The sequence below is a fragment of the Myotis yumanensis genome, unplaced genomic scaffold (genome assembly GCF_028538775.1).
Source record: "Myotis yumanensis isolate MYYU_CA2020_CCGP unplaced genomic scaffold, mMyoYum1.0.hap1 SCAF_3, whole genome shotgun sequence".
Taxonomy (NCBI): domain Eukaryota; kingdom Metazoa; phylum Chordata; class Mammalia; order Chiroptera; family Vespertilionidae; genus Myotis; species Myotis yumanensis.
Window position 1 is genome coordinate 200,324,836 of NW_027223754.1, and position 22,998 is coordinate 200,347,833.

The 22,998-nt window shown below is 43.8% G+C and overlaps 1 protein-coding gene across 1 annotated transcript in view; it reads right to left on the bottom strand.

The window, feature by feature from the left end:
- The window catches only part of PAH (phenylalanine hydroxylase), a 52,922-nt gene that overhangs the window by 7,544 nt on the left and 22,380 nt on the right, over positions 1 to 22,998 (bottom strand). Inside the window, exons 4-8 of the mRNA XM_070410923.1 lie at positions 15,155 to 15,243; positions 6,760 to 6,827; positions 3,771 to 3,967; positions 2,021 to 2,156; positions 890 to 959 (exon numbers count right to left, since the gene is read on the bottom strand). Coding sequence (XP_070267024.1) covers positions 890 to 959; positions 2,021 to 2,156; positions 3,771 to 3,967; positions 6,760 to 6,827; positions 15,155 to 15,243 — 560 coding nt within the window. The remainder of the gene's footprint in view (positions 1 to 889; positions 960 to 2,020; positions 2,157 to 3,770; positions 3,968 to 6,759; positions 6,828 to 15,154; positions 15,244 to 22,998) is intronic.

Below are 22,998 nucleotides of genomic sequence, written 5' to 3' on the forward strand. Positions count from 1 at the left end.
AAGTCTGTGTCTTACAAGTACAGTTTTTCCTTATTTAGCAAGCAATTAATTCAGCTTTTTGTTTGTTCATTTGTTTCATATGTTAAGTGGTAGCCTCTTCCTTCAACAGTAGAATGTTTATTTCTTCCGGCTGCTTATAAAATTCACACACAATCCCATTACTCTGAAATTCATGCTTGGTCCAGCATTTGTTCATGGGTCATTCCATTTGATCCTGTGTGTGTGTGTGTGTGTGTGTGTGTGTGTGTGTGTGTGTGGCAGGAGGGCTTTTTATTGATACACATTTGAAGAACAGGGTGGCCTCTCAAGACAACTTTTCTCAGGTCACACAGGTGATTGGTGGCTTGGTAGGGCCTATGCATGCATTGTAATTCAACAATCTCATGATCCAATGATGGTTCCAGGCCACCTCTCAAAGCCTGGAGAGCATTAGTAGGATTCTTTCACTGATCCCCAAAGCATTTTTGAACATGGTCACCACTGTTATAGATAAATCAAGATCTAGCCTGCTATTTTGATAATAGTGAAAAAACATTAGGCTTATTATTTTTTGCCAACTCTGAGTAGGGCTATTGGCATTGGATTCTTGGCAAATGTCATCTTACTTAATGAAAACATAACCAAATGACTGCTTGACAAGGTAAAGTCACTTCTACCTGGGAACCAGAGAGGTTTTTCATGGATGAAAGGCTAATATACCACCCCTGGTAGGACAAGTGAGATTAGCAAATTCAACAATTTAATTCAGAGGATGAGGGATTCACAAATCAAATGTCGTGGTCTCTAGAATAGGTATCTCCATAGGACCATACACCCATCTCAGGTGGTAGCACAGAACTGTACCTTCCAGAGACATGAGGCTAGAAGGCTAAAGATATGCATTCCTCACCTGGGAAAACTGGGCAAAACTGCGATCTGAAAACAAGGGCACGTGTCCCAACAGCTCATGGCAGATGTCACTGAAAGACAGAGAACACAGAGCTTGAGGGTGAATAAGGGTTACAAGCAAGCCCAACTCAGTCTTACTACATAAGGAATGGGTGGGAAGAAAGGAAGTAATTCCTCAGGCTTATGCCCTCACTTCCAAGAATAAGTGGTATACAAACCTTGGGATCAGGTGAGTCAGAGTACAAGAGAAAAGGAAGAGGGGAAAGAAAAGTAAGGGACAGGGCAGGACACAGCAGCCAGGGTGTCTTAGGTGTATGCCCAGTGGGGTGCGGAAAAGCCAATATTTCTGTTGGCATTCCCCCAGACACCTGAGTGAGCTGTGGATCATGAACACTTCCCATCCCAAGTCCTCACCTTGGCATTGACATTCCTGGGCAGATACAATGTGCTCAGTTATTCTCCACAGGAAATAAAAAATAATTTTTAATAGAACTGTTCCTCTCTTATTCTAGAGTGGGCAGCAGTCAGTCAAGAAAGAAAACTTATATTGATTTAACATTATGTGCCAGGTCCATTAAGAACGGGTCTTTTCTGATTTATAATAATAAACTTTGTAGGCAGGGAAAGACCATTTTGGGTGTCCTGCTGACTTTTTGCATAAATTGCTTAAGTTCTAGCTGCCTAAGGAGGTAGCTAAATGCAAAAGTAAGCAGCATAGTAGCCAGCCATTCTCTACTTTCAGTCAAAACACATTCTAGGCAGAGAAAGCTTAGAATTATGTAGTCATGTATTTAGGAGGTGTTGAGATAGCTTGCCATCTCTTTTTCCTGTTCCCATTTGGAACTTTATAGCTCTGACTCCTACAATCCCTTTGGAATTTGAATGTGACCTCTCATTCCCATGGTCAGGGAAGGTCTGAATCTTTGGTTCAAAAGAGGTCCATATCTCCAATTAGTACGGTCTATTTGAACAGAGAAAATCCCCAGAAGCGATGAGTTTTTCTCTTAGCATCAAACAATCCAGGCACCTTGTTCTATGGATGAATCCACAAATAAACCAAACCTCATTCCTGGATTAGAGAGAGGTGGCATACACTGTTGCTGGCAAATGGTGGAGGGTGGATAATACTTACGGTTCAGGTGTATACATGGGCTTGGACCCATGTCTGATGTACTGGGTGCAGTGGAAGACTCTGAAAGCCAGGCCACCCAGAAAATCCCGAGAGGAAAGCAGGCCAGCCACAGGTCGGAGGCGGAAGCCAGTGCAACCTAGGAATCAAGAGAGAAAGAAAACTCAAAGCCCATCACAGCAGAGCCAGAGGGCTCTGAAGACTTTTAGGCAGGGAAGCAATATACCCTGCTGTCCAGGAGATGGGTGCTGATGCCAGATAGACTTATCATCTTCAAATATCTACCCCAATAAGCTGGGTGATATGGGCCAAATAAGTTCAAGTCTCTGAGACTCAATTTCCTCACCTGTAACATGTGGATAAATACTTCTTAGGGTCATTCTGAAAATCAAAAGAGCTAACAAAGTACTTTCACAGAGCCTAGCACTTTGGAAACATCCAATAAATTTACCTTCTATTATTTTTTGTTAAGTTTAAATGCTTATTCCCTACTCCTTGTCTTTCCAGAGTGCAGAGAAAATTTTCACGGCACTTCCCAAGAAGGAAAAGGATGAAAGGAGCACTCTGGCTTCTCTATCGCACCTCATACAGTCCACCCCATGAGGACCAGTGACTTCCCTGATTCGAGCCTTTGGGAAGGGGAGTGAATATTCTTAATTTCACACTTTCTTCCCTTTCTCTCTTGACTGTTGGTCCATAGAGGAGCACACTCTGGTCTGCTCTTGGCCATGGATTGGACGACACACTGTGCCAATGAATTGGCAAGGAAGTCCATGGTGGCTACACATCTCTACCGCATTCTCTAAGTAGCTTTTATTAGTAATAAAGGTGACATTTTGTTCTCCATCTCTTTGGTTCCTTTATTTTCTTCTCAATTTGTTTTAGATTTAGGAGGAGAATAATAACAGTGGGCATCATTATAATAATAGCTAATGCTATACATTACATACTATATGTCAGACACTGTTCTAAGTACTTTATACATACTAAGTAATCCTCACAATCCCCCTATGAGGTAGATGTTTTTACTATCCCCACTTTACAATGGGGAAGTAGGTGTTTACTATGGGTTAGTTGATTGTTTTAGTTTGGTTTTGCTGAATTAACACCACCTCCTGGCAGAGAGGAAAACCCTTATTTCCTTGGAAGTGATGTCACCCCAATGATGTGGTTCCCCAGTAAGATACTGAGTCCTAGTTAGCCAAATGCACTGAGCATCTACTGTATATGTATCACTCATGCAGCATCTTATTTCATTCTCACAACTGCCCTCTGAGAAAGGCTAAAATGCTGACACAGACTCCATTGGACAGATGACAAAAGTGAGGTAGGTTCACCCAACTATAGAAAGTCCAAAGCAAGATTCATACCAGATGGGTGTATAGACTTAGAGTTCAGGCTTTCTTAGCACTGCCGCAAATAATACATTTCTTACACATAGGCACACTGCTGCCATCTCATAACATAGCAGAGCTGCAAGGAAAACCATGACTGGGCAACCTGGGCCTTGAGTATGAAAAAAACAATGTTTCAGGGGCATTGATAGGCAAAACCCATGCCTTGTGCCTTTAAGGAGGGAGACGATGAGAGTAGATTAACAGTGGAGGCTGGAAGTGAGGCAGAGCTCAGCAGTGACATTCCATTTTTCCTGGGAGAATCAACCTGCATGCATTGCCATCGGCACACTCACACTGGCCTCCATTTATTGCCCTCCCCTCCTGTCCCTTTACCTTTGACCCTGATGTGCACTTACTCTGCAGAAACTGAGACACATCCTCCAGCTGGGGAATGTTATCTTCACGGAAGCCACAATACTTTTCCAGAAGTGGGAAGATGTGGTTGTGCTCATAGCAAGCGTGGGTTTTATACAAGGACTTCAGGGTCTTGAACACCGTGCCCCAGGTTTTCCTTTCCTCCTCTGTGTATTCCACTCGAGGAATGGGTTGCCCACTAGAACACAGGCATGAGATATTTGTCTCTGGCAGGGCAGGTGCATGAATGAGCGTTAGCAGAGGTGCCACCACCTGGACTCCAGTGGATTATGTAAGTTATTTGAAAGAGGAAAATTCCACTTCTCGATGTAGGAAACATTCAACTGAATTGGTTAAGCAATGATACAAGGTCTCACCTCATCAACTGCCCCAATGATTTGCAGTCACATTGGGAAATCACTTGGCCTTTCTGCTCTCTTATCTCTCCAATTGTTTACGTAAGGTGGAAATTCACTTACCTTCAGGGGCCAGGCAGGTAATGTAAATATATAAAGTAACAGGTACAGGCAATAGGAGGGTGGGATTGAGACAACTGAAAAATGCATCCTCTTTCTAAACAATGGCATCCAAGTTCAATTAAAGCACCAGAGTTCAATTAAAGTTTTGTATTATGTCAAATAAAGCAATTGTGGGCTAAAGTGGATTGAATATGTGCACCATGAGTTTAAGACCCTTGTTTAGTGGACATGCACTTGCTGGATTTGATATTTGGGTCTCTGGGAAGTTCCAGAGGTATTTAAATGCATGCTAGGTACAAGATCTGCTTATCTAGCATCTTCCGCTATGACATAACAGAACTACAGGGAGCTTGTGGGCCCTACCCTGTAGATCCTGAATCAGTGGGGAGGGAGGGCCCAGGCATCTAGATTCCTATAAGTTCTCAGATGACATGCTATAGTTCAAGAGTCATTAGTTTGAATAGTCCTTTTGAAAACTATCTAGGAATGAGCTGTGTTATGAATAGTGAAATAAAAGAAAACCAAAGAAAGCCTGATTTTGAAGACCCGTGACCGTTCTGTGGGCTGTAGGCCTGTTTCCTAACAGGATACACAGTGTCTGGGACAAGGCAAGACTGTTTATCTCAGAATAACGGCTCATCATCAGACTCCAAACTAGGTCACTCCTGCTTTTTCAGAAGTGTAGCTCACAGGAAAGCACTGCTATGGCCTACAGGTGGGCAGGGATCAGGGGGCAGAGACGGATTTTTGCTTAAGTATTGAAAGCAAGACAAGCTCAGGGGGTTCTGTAAGGGCCAGCAGTGATTGTGGAAAGGACATCAGGTGGACCCCCACCTAATGCTGCACCATTATTTCAGGGCTAAGTGCTGATGTAAGGAAAGAACAGGCTTTTGAAACAAACAGAGTTGGGTTCAATACTTGGCTATGCCAGTTCATAGCTAAATGGCCTTGGGAAATTCAGTAAACCTCTCTGAGCCTGTGCAGCTATTACATGAGCTATTTGGAGACACATTTTATCAACTGATCACTATACTGAAACTATGATTCATGGTGCCTAAGTTTGACCCCCATGTGGAACGATTATTGAGAAGGTGCTAGAGACCCGAATGTGGGGGCTGTTGTCATGGAGGGTGGCAGAAGCCAAGGAAGGGGGCCAAAGTTGAGTCCTGAAAGATGTTACAATTTCTGGGGTGGGAGGAATTGGCCAGAGGAGACTGAGAAGAAACCTCAGAAAGGGAAGAGAGAAACCAGCAGAAAGTGAAATCCATGAAGAAGTACAGTCTCCTGACTCTGAGAGTCCCCAGACACCCATGTGAGTGACTGAGAATGACTTTGGAGCAAAACAAGTCTAAGTTCAAAATCAGAGCATGCCACCTGCTAATATATGACTTCGGCAAGTTACTTGTTTCAAGCTGTAGTTTTTCCATCAGGAAAATGGGGAGTCACTATAAAGACTAAGTGAAATAATGTGCATAAAGCATTTAGCAAAGCCTCAGACAGAGCAGGGAGATAACACAGGTAAATGAGACCTATTCTTATTGATCAGCTAAAGAAGGACTCCTGTCAATATCTGATTTGATGGTGTCCACCTGACCATATTGGGGCAAAGGTAAGGACAGGAGAGAGAGATCATGTTCTGTGATTCCTGCTTGCCACCAGCCAAAACCCACAATGCTGGGCCAAGGTCAGCATGGTTCTGGATCTCTCTATTACCAGGAGTCATTCAGAGAAGGAACCTTCCTCATTTGAAAGGTGACTTTGTATTCTGAATACAGAGCCCTACTATCTCCTTTATCTCCCTCAAAGTTGTTAAAGAACCATTACTCAGTGCTCTGGTGAATTGCTAAGTTTCTTCTTGTAGATGCTTTTTCTCATGCCCTTAACTCAGGAACGGAGCTCAGACCTCCAGACACTGTTTCCCATGGGAACATCTGAAGTTGTTCCTGGGGACTCACAATAGCTCACCAGTTCTCCTCCAAATAACATATTTAATATTTGCATTTTCCTTTGGCTAAAAGAAGTCATAAGAGGAGCATAGAATCCCAGACGGGGAAAAAAGACACTCATCTAAAAATTGCCCTTTGCAGCTGGGTCAGATGGGATGAAAGAAGAACGCTGAGGCTGGCGCGCCTGAAACCTCAGATTCATTATTTCAGCAAAGCAGCCAACTCCTGAATGTAAATAATGCTCTTTCTCCTTCCATGTTTAATGTGGAGAATACCAGAGGCTCTTTTATTCAGCACTGAGGCCTTTTATAATTACTTCAGACATCACGGCGTAATTACACAACAAAGCCTGATAGAGAGCTGGGCCCTGGTGCAGTGGGTAATTTTGTTTTGTCTAGTAGCATTTTTTAAAACAGGTGTTATTAAAGGGGGGTTGACCACACACACACACACACACACACACACACACACAAGGCAGGACTCTTCATGCTGGTGTTTTCCAAACTTAGGCAAGGAAGAGGCAGTCTAGGAGTGTGCTCTTCCCCGCAACAATCAAGCAGACTTACTGTCGGTAGTTGTAGGCTATGTCAGCAAAATACTTCCGTCTTGCTCGGTACACAGGATCTTTAAAGCCCTAGGAGAAAGGAGACACTTGGTATCTCAAAGCTTTGAATGAGAGCCTTGAGCTCCTTTCCTTGATTATACCCTGAAAATAAAGTCTCAGCTAAACCAAGGGTAAGCTCTCCCACCAATATGAGTGATGCATCATTAGCAATAACCTCAATTTACTGAGCCCCTGTGCCATGGGATTCCAAAGTGCAAATAGTGTACAGGTTTTAAAGAAATCTCATTCATAGCGTTTCTCACTTGTAAACTTGCTAAATTAGGTCAAGCCGGTAGGATTGATATCTATGATGAAGATATACAATATCCACTAAATGTTTGACTAATGATAAGTATCTAGCATTGCCTCCTAAATTCTTGATAGACAAACAGTACATGCTTACTGCCATTGCAATTTTAAAAAATACCATTTATTGATTGCCTACTATGTGCCAATCTGTGCTAGAAACTTATTTTATGTATAACTCTCACAACACATTTGTGAGGTACATTATTTTGAAGAGAAATCTGCACCCTCGTGTTAATTGTAGCATAATTCACAATAGTCAAAAAATGGAAACAACCTAAGGATTCATTGATGAGTAAATGAATAATATTCCATTGCCTATATGTATTTATTCAGCCATAAAACAGAAGAGAAAAACCTTCTGACAATATGGATGAACTTTGACAGCATTGTGCTAAGTGAAATAAGTCAGACGGTGAAAACAAATACTGTATGGTCTTACGTATATGTATATGATTTGAGAAATAGAGAAATCCAGATGTTTCACCCTGGAAAAGTAAAGTAAAATCACCAGACATTTTTTTCATTCCAAACCTAACTTCCAGATAAGTTAAGTAATTATTAGTTTAGAAAAATTCTATGATGTGATTATTACAAAGAATAACTTGTTTTCCCTAGAGCAATGCATGGTTTTGCATCATTAATTCCTATAGAAAAGCTAGGACTCTGAAAAATTAGAACTACCATTGAGTCTACTTCTTCTGGGAGAAGATAAGTTGATGTGATAGGAAAACTGGGCACCATGGTTTTATTTCCAAGCAGCACTAACATACTCTTTCATGAAGCCATCTACTGGGCTAAAAGAAGAGCACATCTCCATACTGAGAACCCAAAATATAAATTTAATGGGTGTCAATCATTAAGGGTTGATTGTGACTGTCATCCTTACCTCTCAGTCTTATTTAACAATCAGTAGTAAATGGCTTTAAACATCCCCTAAGTATGAAGTGTAGACTTCTGCACTTTCAAGGTGCCTTGAAGAATATATATTTCTACATTTTGATCTAGATATGAGGAAGGTGAAGCTTAGAGAACCATCTGCCCAAGAACCCTCAACTAAAGAACCAGGATCTCCACTCAGGTTTTCTGGTCCTAACCAGGCTGATGAGTAGAGGTTTGAGGGTTGAAGCTAAAAACCAGGGAGACAAGAGAAGAATGTCCTTAACCCATAGATTTCCACCTCATCATGTCGCCTCCAGAAAAGGGGTGTCCAAGACAATTTATCTTCCCCTTTGGACTCTCTATCTTTAATCTGTGATGTACTTTGTCTAGGTAGTTTAAATATTTTTTCATCAGTGAAAAAAAAAGCTTGAAATAAAATCATGTATCCAGTAAATGTCAACTTTGTCAGAGGGAATACATAAATATAAACATGAAATGATGGAAGAAATACACCAAAGTCTAACAAATGTCATGAAAAGGAGAAAAAGTAACTGTTTTAGTCTTATATACTATTATGCTTTTGAAGTTTTCTATGGTGTGTAGGGTGTTTTTAATAGCTAGAAAAAAGTAAAATAATAGTAAAAATCCATCTCAAATTATTATGGAGAGTGGCAGCAAATTCATCCATTGATATACATATATATATATATATATATATATATATATATATATACACACACACACACACACACACACACACACACACACACGGATTCTCTCTGTGGGATGGTTTCTAACCACGGTTCTTTTTAACTCAGTCACTAAAAAGTTCATTATTAGCCTGCAAGGGGACCCCACTAACTAGGCTGCATGGACTTTTGCTCTCCCTATTACCAGTGAAAGGGAGCTATAACCTGGAAGTCCATCTCTCAGGGAGCTGGCCTTCCATCCTTTGGGCTGCCGGGTGACCACGGGGCCTCCACACCACATGGAATACACTCTGAATGAAGCTACAGTCAGCGATGACTAATCATCCTGTCTCAATTTAGTCTAACAGCAGCAATGTCAGAAACACTGCATGTAATTTATTTATAATCACCCTGTCTCAATCAGGCTAATAGCAGCAATTTGGGTTGCACTGCGGGTAACCAAGTGTGTTTTGACAGGAAAATATATTGCTGGTGAAGAAGCGATGAGGGGAAGGGGGAAAAGGGGAGGACAGATGGAAGAAAGTACAGAGAATTCTACAGGGTGCAAAGTCTACACACAATCACTTTCCTTATTCTCAGAATTTTTCTTGCCTGAGGGTGTTGAAGCATGTGATTTTGTTTTTCTGGGGCTTTGGGGGAAAGGGTAGCTATATGGAAAAGTTCTGAGTATGCTTCTAGACAGAGATCTTATGTCATTATTTCTTGATAACATGGCTAAGCTTAAACCTCAGAAATGCCATCTTTAGTCACACAGGCTGGAACTAATAAAAGTAACATTAATGTCCACTGTAATTGAAAAAAAGTAAAATAACTAAAGGTAAATTTTAACCTAAAAAAAAAGTTAGACAGGCTGGGTTGAATTATTGGATTATTAACCCATTCAATCACTAGGAGAATGGTCTGGGGTTGGTCAGTTCACCTCTCACAGCCTTAGTTTCTTCATCAGTAAAACGAGACAGTTAATGGAAGCTACCTCACAGGGTGGGGTGGATTAGATCAAGTAAAATTCTGAGTATAATGGAGACACTCAAAAAATGATGCTTTGGGGCACAATGGTGGAAAAACCCAAAGCTGAGAAATCTGGCTTTGAACATAAAATGGATATACTCTCTGGAATGGTCACTGAGTCCATCACCCATCCTTGGGCTTCTTAAATAGCATCTATAGAGTTCTTACATTGTTATTTATTTATAGTTCATCTAGGCCAATAGTAAGAGCCTTTTTGCATCCTATTGGTCCCAAGCCAACTGGAGGAAGGATGATACACAGGAGCCAAGAGTTTCAAAGTGGCATTTTTTTAAGTATCTACCATTGCCATCCTATAGGTATGGGCCAAAGATTTGTAAGCCAAGAGACAAGGGCAGTGTGAGCATGCCCCCCACCTTTGCCCACTGTATGTTGTCAGCCATGGTCCCCACCAATAATGCCAAGAAGCCTGTTCTAGAGAGGATTTGGACACCTGGTTGCCCAGGCCAGGAAGTCATTGTTTTACTTCTCTCCTCCTCTCTTACTTTCACATTCAATAATCAATTTTTGTCCATTTTTCCTTTCAAATATCTTGAGTCTGTCCTTTTTTACTTTATTCTCACTGCTACAACTTAATTCAGGCCTTCATCTTTTCTTGCCTGGACTACTATAACTGCTTTCTTTGTCTCCTCCCCCAAACCATCTCTCTTCACTTTAGTCCATGTAAAATTAACAAAATGCAAATCTGGTGGGGGTGCTCCCCTCATTAGAAACTTTCAATGGCTTCTCATCACTTTTGGGATACAGTCCAAAATCCTGAATATAGTCCACAGGCCTTTATGTGATCCTGCCCTACCTATATTTCCAACTCTGTGCAGAACTACATATTATATCTCCAAATTTGTCCAGATTGGTCTTATTTTAATTCTTTAAACACACCATGCTTTTCCTCCCATATGGAGGCCTTCATACAGTCTGTTCCCTCTGATTGGAATACTTTTCCTCACTTTCTCAGGCCAATAAGCTACTACTCAGTCTTTCCAACTTGGTTTACATCACACCTTCCTTGATTTTTCCAGTTTATTGGTTTTCTTCTATAATACACTCCCTCAGCAAACTGAGTGTTTTTCCTTTTAGACAATCGTTATACTTGTTTTTTTTAAATATATTTTTATTGCTTTCAGAGAGGAAGGGAGAGGGAGAGAAAGATAGAAACATTGATAAGAGAGAATCATTGATTGGCTGCCTCCTGTACGCCCACTACTGAGGATGGAGCCCAAAACCCAGGCATGTGTTCTGACTAGGAATTGAACAGTGACCTCCTGGTTCAAGGTTGATGCTCAACCACTGAACCACACCGGCATGGCACAATCATTATACTTGTTAAAATTATTTAATTCAGGAATCTGTTTGTCTTACTTATCACTGGATTTTCTGTGCCTGGCATATTTGGCACACTCCTGAGTAAGACCTATTAAAAATTATGCAAACCTTAAGCAAAACAAATGTTACGGTGTGCCTTTTCAAAGTCCTATCAGATCACTATTTAACAAGCTCACTGTGTGCTCCAGGGGCATGGACATTTGCTTGAAGTGCAATTTACAACTTAGTAAGGCCCCAACACTTCAAAGTTGGATGCTGAGTAATATTTATTCAAAGTTCCAAAATATTTATTTTATGATCCTGTTGCAAATTATTTCTGTCCAGTAGAAAAGAGAACACTCGCAGTTACGGCTTTCCCGCCTTCTGGGACATTGGTAATTTGTATAACCATCTTTGTGATCTTATTCCAGATCTCTATTTTTCAATGACCATATATACTTTGGTCTCTTGTGTCTTCCTTTGCACCATCTTTGTCATCTTGCTGGGTCCCCCATTCCTGAGTCCATGGATCTTTGACACATGTTCACAATATATACCTGTATAACAGTTGTTTCTAACTTTTTAAAAATTACACTTTGTCAGAGCAACTTAGTTGGAATGCAACAAGTAATTGATGATGACTCAACTGGTTGACTTTTAGGATAGATTCTGACAGGCCCTCAGGTAGGTGAGCAGAAGGAAGAGAAAAGGAGACAAGTATTGGAAATATAGTCCTGGTCTTGGGGAAGAGCAGGCTCTTGTTGGCGAGTAGGAAAAGTTAATGCCTATACCATGAAAGATTGAAAAGCAGTTTGAGAGACTTGGATCAAGAACAGAAATAAACACAGAAGAACAGTTGCGTTTGCTCACACTTTCCCCACTGAAAGCTTCCTCCAGTGTGGGTCTTCATCTAGACACGGAGGCAGGTGTTAGGGAAACTGAAAGAGAGAGCTCTGAGGTTGGGGTCTGTGTGGTTGTGGCTGCTGGTATCCCCTTCATTATCTCTGAGAATATTGCTAAACTACTTTTCTCTGCGTCCTTACTAAGTTAGTTGTGGGCCTGTGACAGGTCAGTGGAATTTGAGTGAAGAGATGTGAGTCACCTTCCATCCTGGCCCATATGAACCTCCCAGGAGCCATTCTCTGTCTTTTTCATGCATGGGCACCATGCTAAGGCTCCAAGGACTTGGAGGAGGGTGCAGCCCTTAGTTGGAAGGAGACTTGATCTCTGCAGGACTGGGTGGAGCGATTTCCTTATTGACTATATTGGAAATAAACTTTCCTTGGGTTAAGCCAAGGAGGTTTGGGGGCTGTTTGATAAGTAAGCAGCTAGCCTACCCTGGTTACCAGAGGGCTTAATTCGGATCTCCCTGTTTGGGAACTCCTCCCTAACCATTCTGCCCACAGTGACATTAAAACTGATACCATAGCAGTAAACCTGGTGTTTACTCATATACATTTTTTCTTTATGATTTAGCCAAATATTACCCAAACTGTATTCCATGGAACACTACCATTCAAGATAATGTTGCTAAGGGTCAATAAGGGGTTCTGTGGGTAAATAAGTTTGAGAACCATTAGGTGAAATGCATTTAATTTTTGCAGGACTTTCCAAAACCTCTAATGAGACCATGGAACTTGTAAATGCTGAAAATGGGGTTCTAGAACACAGTGTTTCCCCCCTTGATCGTGAGATCTTTTTCATAGACTCTAGTTCAGGACACATGTATATGTCTCACTTGCATATATCTTATGGCTCTTGTTAGGTTATTATAAGTCATGACATGGTGATTTTATTTTGACCTGATACTCTGTGCCTCTGTGCTCAAAGTATAAATCACAGTGACACAGCTCTATAGCATGAGTGTGGGAACCACTGGGCCTGGAGACTATGTAGATGGGAGGCTCTAGGGAGGCCAAGATATATGAGTTGGGCCTTAAAAGTAAATAGAGGCCTTCCAGCAGGGAAAGGGCAGCTGGGGGATAAGGAAAAGCATCCCTGGCAAAGGAAGCAACGTGGACCAGAGCACAGAGGCTGAGAACAGTTGGAGAAAGGAGAATTGCTTTTGGAAATGTGAATCAAACAAACCCACTTGGACTCTACTTGCCAGGCTTAGGATTGCACCCTCAACCCCTCTGCCATCCCTTTGGGAAGAATAGCCACTCACCCTTCTTCTCTCAACTTTACAACTGAAGGCTCCTGGAAGGAAGATATCCTGTTTTATTAATCATTTCAGCCCCCTTCCCTGCACATGGCCTGGGACATGGCTCACGGACACAGGAGCCCACACAGCCCTCTCTGGCTGAGATTTCTCATTGGAAAATGAGAAAGTACAACCTTCCCACAGGTTAGAACATTTAAGTTTTTAAAATGCAGGGAAAGCATTTAGCACAGTGCCTGGTACACAATCCATGCTCAAGAAATGTGCTTAATAAACACAAGTGGAAGGAAAACAGAGGACAGGGATGAAGAGATGGCAGGATGGAGGAGTTGATACAGCTAGCCTATTTCATTCCCCTTCATCTCTGTTTTGGGAACAATCCTTCCCTGGCTCATTTTCCAGCGCGGCTGTGTTGGAGGCCCTGGTGTGGGCTATTGGGTCAAACCTCAGTGCCTACTGCCAAGAGCAGGGGCCAGGGCGAGCCGCGCTCCTCCTGAGCCTGTGGGACAGAGAAGAACAGAGGGTCCTCTCCGAGGAACACCTCTGCCCACACCCTGGAGGGCCTGTTCTGTTCTTGGCCCATCTCTTCCCAGATAGGATGAGAAGCCACAGGAAGGAACAGGGAGAGCCTGGCCTCTCTTCAGGGGGACAGTGTACCTGATAAATTGTATTTTTACGATAAAGTACATGTCACTGAGAGGCCAGGGAGCCAAAGATGTGGGCTGGGCTTGTAAGGAGAAATTAACTCCAGAGTTTTAAGATCAGCCCCATCTGCCTCTCAGAAGACAGACACCAGGACAGAGGTGGGGAGATGGCCATGTCTATGGACTGGCCTCTGCTCTCACATCCCCAAATGACAGGGGGTGTGCCCAACGGAAAGGACGTGGGGCAGGGCAGGGGTACTGGAGGTTGGTAAGAGGAGAATGGCCACGATGGGCCGACCCCATTGGCTGGGTCAAAGGTCATCGGACAGTTTTGCAGAGAAACCATATCTTTGAAGATGCTTCGCTCTCAGGGCCCCTAGCCAAGAGGCACCAGACAGAGACATGCCAAAGGGGGTTCATTCACAACTTACTCAACTGTAAGGACCCACGTGATGTGAGGAGAAATTATACTGTGAGTAAAACACAGACAATCCCTTAGTGTTAGACTAACACACTGCAAATGGAAACAACCTTCAAGTCATTTAAAGAGGAGTGGAGCAACTTGCCTGGGCAAACAGTAAAGGACAGTCAACATGATCACGGTTGCACCTCTTGCCTATAGAGGCTGCTAGAACTGGCTCTGAGCCAGGTTGGGCTGCTCCATCCCAGGACCCCCAACCCCACAGAAAATGGGGATAAACTCTCCCCACCCTGGTCCTCTAACCAGAAGCCATTAAAGGACCCACCTCCTGCCCACAGGTTATGGGACACAGTCTGATTTCTCCGTCTGGTATGTCAGATCTTTTAAAAGCTGACCTTCATACCTACCACACCAGCCAGCCCTTCTAAAATATTCTAGGTACTTTCAGGACCCTGAACCTTCGTATGTACCGTTCCCTCAGATCATACTGCCTCCTGTCTCCTTGTTTGACTAGCATCTTCCACTCAGTTTTCAAGATCTAGTTCAATGTCACCACTCCCCACGCCCCATGGATCAGGCAGAGTTGTTAGTAGACTTTTCTGTCTCCCAAGCACTTGAATTAAACCTCTGTGATTGTAGAAAGTCAGAAAAATAAAGATTACTTACATATCTGAGTGTGTGTGTGCACACACTTACATGCATATATTATATATAAACAATAGTTTCTAGATGATAACCCACATTTGATCCAACAATAATAATGGCTATGATGATGATGATGATGATGATGAATGAGTAGGCACTCAATAAACGACTGCTGTACAAGAAAACAAATAAAGACACATTGCTCCAGAGTAGGATGGGGAGGAACCAAAAGCATCTCATGGGCAGGGCCATGGACTCACGGGGTGGTCTGCATCCAGTTCCGCTCCATAGCTGAGGATCTGGTTGGCAAATCTGTCCAGATCTTGAATGGTCCTTGGGAACCAGGGCACTGCAACACAGAAAGAGCAAAGTCCTGAGTGGCAGATTGGCAGGACACAGTCAAGGTCAGAAGTCAGAAGTATGCAATCAGCCCCAATTAGTCAAGTCAATGGTGGTGAAAGTGGAGTTCCAGACAGCCATCAAATTACTGATTCAAACACTATATCCCATTTCCCTTGAAAACTTTTTTTTAAATTTCAGCTTTGTTTAAGTGTAAGTGACAAAATGGTAAGATATTTGAAGGGTACATGACTGTTATTTGATATATGTATACATTGAAAGGATCCCAGCACACGTTTTAATTAGCACATCCATCACCTCACACATATTTATCTTCTTTTGGAGGGGTATGAACATTTAAGTTCCACTCTCTTAGGTAATTGCAAGAATACAATACAGTACTACCAACTATATCACTGTTTTATATATTAGATCCTTGAACCTTATTCACCTTATAGCTGAAAGTTTGTAGTCTTTTACCATCTCCTATTTCCTCCACCCTCAGCTCCTGGCAACTACTTACCTACTCTCTGTTTCTATGAGTTTAACTTATTTTTTAGGGTCCATATATAAGTGATACCATGCAGTATTTGTCTTTCTCCCTCTGTCTATTTCACTTAGCATGTTGGAAACTAATTTTAAGACACATTCCCAAACATTTTCTCTTTTCTGGAGATTTTCTCTGAATTATCTCAAAATTCATCTCCCTCCTACCCATCATAGTAGAGTGGAACAGTTTTTGATGTTTTTCTTTAGCAGAATATATATGCAACCCCAGAATGTAACCCAGATTAAACCAGAGCTGTTCTATTGTCAGCAAGGATGAGCCCGTGAGACCCCATCTTCCTATCACGGGTCTTCCTCCCAACAGCCCCCAGGCATCCTGGCAGACTCTTTGGATGCCAAAGCCCATTTGGAAGCCCTTGGTGAAGCAGAATGAATGGAGTCAGGTGGCAGGATTTGAGGATGCTCAGCAGAATCCAAGGAATCTGTGGACTTGCGTGTGTTTGGAGCAGCATAATGGGAAAGAAGATAGGGTCTGAGCTGTGTGGCCTGCAGACATTGGTCATGCAGAGAGAGGGACCCCAGGAAGGAGAGTAGGTGGTGGCACCCAAATTGCTGTGGCCTACAGGAAAGAAGGCATCCTAGGAGTGGCACTGTCCCAGGAATGAACAGAGACTAGGACATTTTGGACTGTAAGGTCCATGAGGGTAGGAACTATGAGTGCACTGTAGTTCCAGGTGCATAGGAGGAAAGGAGGGAGGAAAGGAAGAAAAAAGGGGGGAAAGGGAGGAAGGAGAAAAGGAAGGAAGGAGGGAGGGTAAGAGAGGAAGGGAGGGAGGGAGGAAGGAAGGAAAGAAGTCTGGTCATGTTAACATGTAAGGCATTAATAATAGTAACCATCATGCATGGAGTGTTAATTCTGGTTTAGTTGCTATTTCTGAAGTGTCTCCAACATTAGGAAGGTATTATGACTCCTATTGTTCAGATGAGACTGAGGCTCTTAAAAGCCTAAATAACTTTTATAATCACATAGGAGTAAGAAAGTGGTGGACCCAGAAAATAAGTAGAGGACATAAGTAGACATGGTGGGCAGACAGTGAAGTGAGCCCAAGGCACCCCTCATTCCCCTGAAATGAGATTTAGGGGAAAGGATGCTGAGCTTGCAGTCAGCCTGGCCTGTGTTTGAATCCAGGCTCCAACTACCTACTTATCCTCCCTGTGCTTCAGTCCTAACTATAAAAATGGGAATAACAGCAACAATATTGGGAAGAACAGCAAACATTTTTTGAGGCCTTACCATGTACCAGGTGCTTGCTTAGCATTTTGGTTGGAATGCCTCTTTTAATATGAGGATTGCTGTGAGAAGTAAATAAGAATGTAGGCAAGGCGCGCAGCCCAGTGTCAGGCCCATAAAAGGTAGCTTTCCATCTGGAGCAAGTTATTTCTGATTCTGCTCAAAGGCTCAGGTTGTGCAGAAAAGAACATGTGTGCCATCTAGTGGTGAGACTGGGGAAATGTCATCCATGATCTACACAGTCCACCAAAACAAGAGGCTTTTCTCAGCAGCGTTAATAAAGGTTCATTTTCAAAAAATTTTTAAAAAATAGAGGTTCATTTAGACTAGACGCAGTGGTCAGCAAACTGCGGCTCACGAGCCACATGCAGCTCTTTGGCCCCTTGAGTGTGGCCACGAAGTTTCAACCGCACTGTACGTGCGTGCCAGCACGTGGTATTTTGTGGAAGAGCCACACTCAAGGGGCCGCAGTTTGCCGACCACTGGGTCACTAGAGCCTTGTTTCCATAGGTCTGAGGTGCTAAGCTCTCTACTGCCTATGTGAGTAATAAAACGTAACATTGGGTGCCATTCTAAATATTTGACCTATGAGGTGGGTGCTATTGGTCTCCCCATATTACAATGAGGAAGCTAAGATACAGAGAGGTTGAGGGACAAACCCCAACATACGCTGCAATAAAACAACGGTCAGGATTCTAACTCAGGCCCAGCTATTCCACCGTCTCAGGCCCTAACCATGAATCCACCCCACCACAGGGGCTGGGGGCAGAGCACACTGGTTTGGACAGCTGCCTGCCTGATTGTCTTTGCAGCTTCCCACCTGGGGTTTCCATGGCCTCAAAGCCCAGCCCTTATCTCCCAATCAGCTCTCTGTGATGATAAAACAACAGGAACAGAGATGGGCCACAGAGCTGGGCAGTTTTGGCTGGAACACCGTCTCTGCGCTGACTATCTGTGGCAACCAGAACTTCTTTGTGCCTCAGTCTTTGTAGCAATAAAATGGGGATAATAATAGTGCTATAAAGTACTACTTTAGAGGAACAATATGAAGGTAAATGAGTTAATATATGTGACTTGCTGAGAACAGTACCAGCACATCGTAAATACAGTTGACCCTTGCACAACATAGGTTTGAACTGCACAGGTCCACCTGTACATGGATTTTTTTCAATATGCATTCATCGATCGTTTGTTATCAGTAAAGCTTTTGGTCAACAGCAGGCTGTTAGTGGTTAGTTAAGTTTTGGGGGAGTTAAGTGATACTTGGATTTTTGACACAGTACAGGGGTCAGTGCTCTAACCTTCTGTTGTTCAAGGGTCAACCGCACTATTATTGCTCAGCTACAAACTCCAGGGAATTATTTTTACTCTGCCCTTAGCTCAACATAGCACAGAGGACAAAAGAGAAAGCCTTGCATCAAAGCTAGAAGGTCTGCCACTTATTTTTGTATAATTGAGCAAGCATTTTATCTCTCAGAGCCTTAGTTTCTTTATCCACGAAATGGACAAAAACTATCTGTCTTATTGCATGAATTAAATTAGCAAATGTGACAATCCCAGCACAGTGACTGACCCAACATAAGGGCTCAGGGTTAACCTTTAGGATGACAACAATCTTAATGATGATAATATTTAGAGGCGGGGAGGGGGGAGAGAAAAGATGGGGGAGAAGCAAGACTAGAATCGGGAAGCTGGTGGTCAGCCCAGCTCTGATATTAACAGGCTTTCTAATCCTAGGCCTCAGTTCCCTTCTCCATAAAATGTGAGTGTTTGGATTCACGTGCTGCTGCAATCCCTTTTGGGTTTCAGATTCCAAGACCTATGGGATGCCTGTGACGGGCTGAGGCTGGCCTAGACACCTGAAAACACACTTCTGGTTCAATCTGTGTGCAACCTCGCTTGTTTCTGGAAGTATCGTCACTACATTTGTTCCGCTCCCAAAATGCATTGCCCCTACCATCTCTGTTTCTCCTCTCACCAAAGAAACAAAGATCTCTATCCCACAAATAGAAGTCTTTGGGCCCCCACCTTAATTCACAGCTGTGCATGCTGGCTGTTTCTCAACTGAACGCCAGAGGGCAGCAGAACCAGAATATTTTCAGCTCTGGGTGGCTGTGGCTGTGTGTGTGTGTGTGTGTGTGTGTGTGTGTGTGTGTGTGTGTGTGTCCTCCAAAGGGAAAACACTAGTTGAGCCACATAACTTAGTTCAGACCCCTTGGTGGAGAAAAGTGGCAAATTTGGGAAGTTTGCAGACTCAAAAGATTGAAGTCTTGGTGAAGCTAAATACAGCCTATGTATTGTCTGGGTAGAAAGAGGACCCAGCCAGGCCTCCTGATGAGGAGTTCACCAGCTGTCCCCTTGGAGAGCAGAAACAAGGCTGAAGGAAATGAGACCCAGGAGAGGCAGTTCAAGGTGTTGGGAATATAGTATCAAGGTCCTGACAGGCCTTGATTTCTGGGGAAGCGGCCAACCCGAGCAGGGCTGTGAAGCGGGCAGTGTGGGGACACCACGGGCTCCAGGGACAGAGACTGCAGAGGACCCCAGACAAAGTCAGGACCAAGCCTTTACATTTGTGCCTGACCTTTATACTGCAATGGGTGTGCACACCCTGGACTGGAAGCCAGCAGGTCTGCGTTCAAGTTTTCTTTCTCCCACCCCAAACTGCATGACTCTGAGAATGTCACTTGATGCCTGAGGCTCTGGCTTCTCATCTGTGAAATGGGTGAGGCAGCCAATCCCTCACTGGCCTCCTGGGTTGGGGTGAGAAGCAACTGTGGTCAATCTGTGTCTTCATTACACAGAGACACTTATCTAGTTAAGTAAGGTGATGCTGGCCACTGGTGGCAGGGCTGGATTCATTCCTGTGTCTCCATCCTCTACAACAGGGCTCTTCCAAGTTTCCCAGCCAAAAAATTTTCTTTAAAGTTACATTTTTTTTGAGAGCTTACGATGCACCAGATCCTGTGCTAAATGCTTCCCTTTCATTATCTGCTTAAATTCTCAGAGCAATCTGAGGTGGTACCATTATTGTTTCTGCTTTACTGATGAGCAAACTGAGGCTCAGAGAGATGAACAGACTTGCTCAAGCTCCCTGGGCTCCCTGGGCTGGAATTAGAACTCTGCAGCTTGTGGACTCCACTGCTGTGCTGGGCTGGCTCAGAATAAGGTAGGCGGTGCAGGGGTCCTTGGTTTTAGAGGTGACGAACCTGAACAGGAATCTAAAGGCTCTTGAAGATAATCCCCAGAACAGCCCAGGGCCCTCCCACCTTTCATCCCAAGCCTCTCTGGATTTAGAGGTAGTGACTTTTTAATACCTAAGTTCTCAGCGCCTCCCACACATTTTCTCTTCTTCAGTGAAGGTCACAGGCCTCCCCACCACCCTGTCTCACTCACAATGCTGGGAATGGAGACTGACCCCCACGACCCAGGCCTCTGTTTTGAAAAGTTAAATCAGATTAGTTCATTAATGACCTTTGCAAATACCTCGGTGGTGGGCTGGCCTCTGTGAGCCCCTCCTTGGCCTCACGGACTGCCGGGCTTGGTGGTTAATGAATGACTTAGGCAGCCTGGTGCAACAGAGGCCCTCTGTGAAGCCAGAGGCACCCAGGGAGGGGCAGATCATTAATGAATATTGATTTGGTTCCAAGGGAAGCAGCCCGCAGGAGAGCTGGCCCTGGACACCCACGTCGTGGTCTCATTAAGTTGGGGTCAACTGCTCAGCTCAGACACCAAGGGGCGACTGGCTTGGGAGGGCTCCTGAGCCAAAAGGCCCCACGGGCCCGGCTGGAGCCTGCTTCCTGGCCAGCGGGTCAGAGTAAGCCCCTTAAATTTATAGCAGTTCAAGGTGCAGGCTGAATCCCATCTAACCCCCTCCCTCCACCAGACTTTCACCAGCCCCAGGGTGTAGCCAAAGAGGCACCCAGGCTTGCCCCAGACTTCTGCCTCCAGCCTGTCTCAGTGAAAGCAATAAATCCTCCATTTCTTAGGCCCAAAATAGAAGGATGCTCCCCACCCCCCCCCCCCCCCCCCCTGGCTCCTGGTGTCTCTCCTCCAAGGCAATGGCCTCCAGCCCCCAAGAAAAGCAGTCCCTGTGCTAATCACAACATCTCCCCCTGAGAAAGGAGGGCAGTTCCCCAACGTCCTGCAGCACGAAGACTTTCAATGTGTTGTTGTTTTTTCTCTTTGAAGGAGCATCTACTTGCTTTCTAGAGAAGAAACACTCTTTAGGAAAGCCTTGGTAAGGAGTGAGCCAAATGCTGGCTGGTGGTGCCAGTCTCTTTCCCTGTCCCTCCTGGACAGGGCAGTGGCCAGGCATGGTGGGTTCAGAGCCCGCTTCTATAATTGACATGGTAGGCAAAGCATTTGCTCTCTCTCTGTCCATATGTTAAAATGAGAATGAGAACTGGATGGATGGATGAAAGGGATCTAGCCATGAAACAAAGAGTAAAAATGTGTTGAAATAAATAAGTGGATGGAATGAGTAAATGGTTATGAATGAAATAATAAATACATTTTTTAAATGGCCTGCAAGGTGCCCAGCTGGTGTGGCTCGGCTGGCAGGTCACATGCACCAGGCAGTCACCTGTTCGATTCCTGGTCACAACCCAGGTTGCAGGTTTGATCCCCAATATGGGGCATGCAGGAGGCAGCCAATAGATGTTGCTGTCCCATCAATGTTTCTATCTCTCTCTCCTTCTCACTTTCTCTCTCTGAAATCAATTATATATATATTTTTAATGACCTGCACGGTCATTATTCCACTCACCAATCTAAACTAGAACTGTCCTCCCAATATCCTTTTTAAGATGTCAATATCTCATAAACATATTTTTTTTCAGGTTGCCCACTCTATTCCCAAATACCGAATTCTGTTTTCTGAGCATTCCCATTGCCTGAGATTGGATTACCTATCACTTACAACTGGAGTTATGGTCAAGCTACATTGGATGATAAAAAATACATCTGAAGACTCTTCCATAGAATGTCCATCACCCTCCAGGAGCCCTTCCCCGACCCCCCTGGCTTCAGAGGACTCAGGCCAGGCCTAAGGATTTAGACAAGGACTTCACCAGCTGTCACCTTGGAGATCCAGGACAAGGTTTAAGGAAGTAAGACCTGGGAGAAGCAAGTTCTGGGTGTTGAGGAATATGGGATATGTTGAAACAAAAGTCCCATTTCCAGCCTCCAGGACATATGGGAACATTAACACATCCAGCAAGCATCCAGGTAGGCTGCAAATGGCCATCAATCTGTGTGTTTTTACAAACATGCAAATACATGGTCTCCTGCAGACCCAGGACCACAAGCATCTACAGCCCAGAGAGGAACCCCTGGTCCAAGTGAAATGCATGGGAGGAGGTTTGGAACTGAGAAGGGGACAAGGAGGAGGGAATGCAGAACAGAGGAGCAGAGGAAGAGAGAGAAGAAAGGCAGGCACAGGTGATGGAAATGGGGAAACCCCTAACCATCTGGACCTCCCTCCAGCCTTAAGCAACTTCTCCCTAAAGATGCTTATAATCTCTTTGAGAGTCAAGATACCTTTGAAAAATCTTGTCTCTTAAAAAATATGCACACGCGCGTGCGCACACACACACACACACACACACACGTGTGTGTACCATTATGTCCCAAATTCAGGGTCTTTTCAGATTCCTCCAAGGAAACCCTATCCTTCTTCTCCTGACAATTGATCTGAAACTTCAGCCTCATCATAGCACTGCTATTTGGGGCAACGATATTGAAGCAGAAAAGAGAAAACTCCAGAGGGCTGGGAGGGGCAGAGATGTATGAGAGGAAAAGAATGAGTATAATGATGTTACTTTGGATCTTCTTGCAGTGATTTTCCCCCTTAAAACATTTCTTCATGAATTCTTACAAATAAAAAAGAAATAAAATCCTAATTGCCCCCAGGCTAGATAGATAGATAGATAAAATAAATAGTCCTCTACCCTCCCCTCCCGCCCCGCC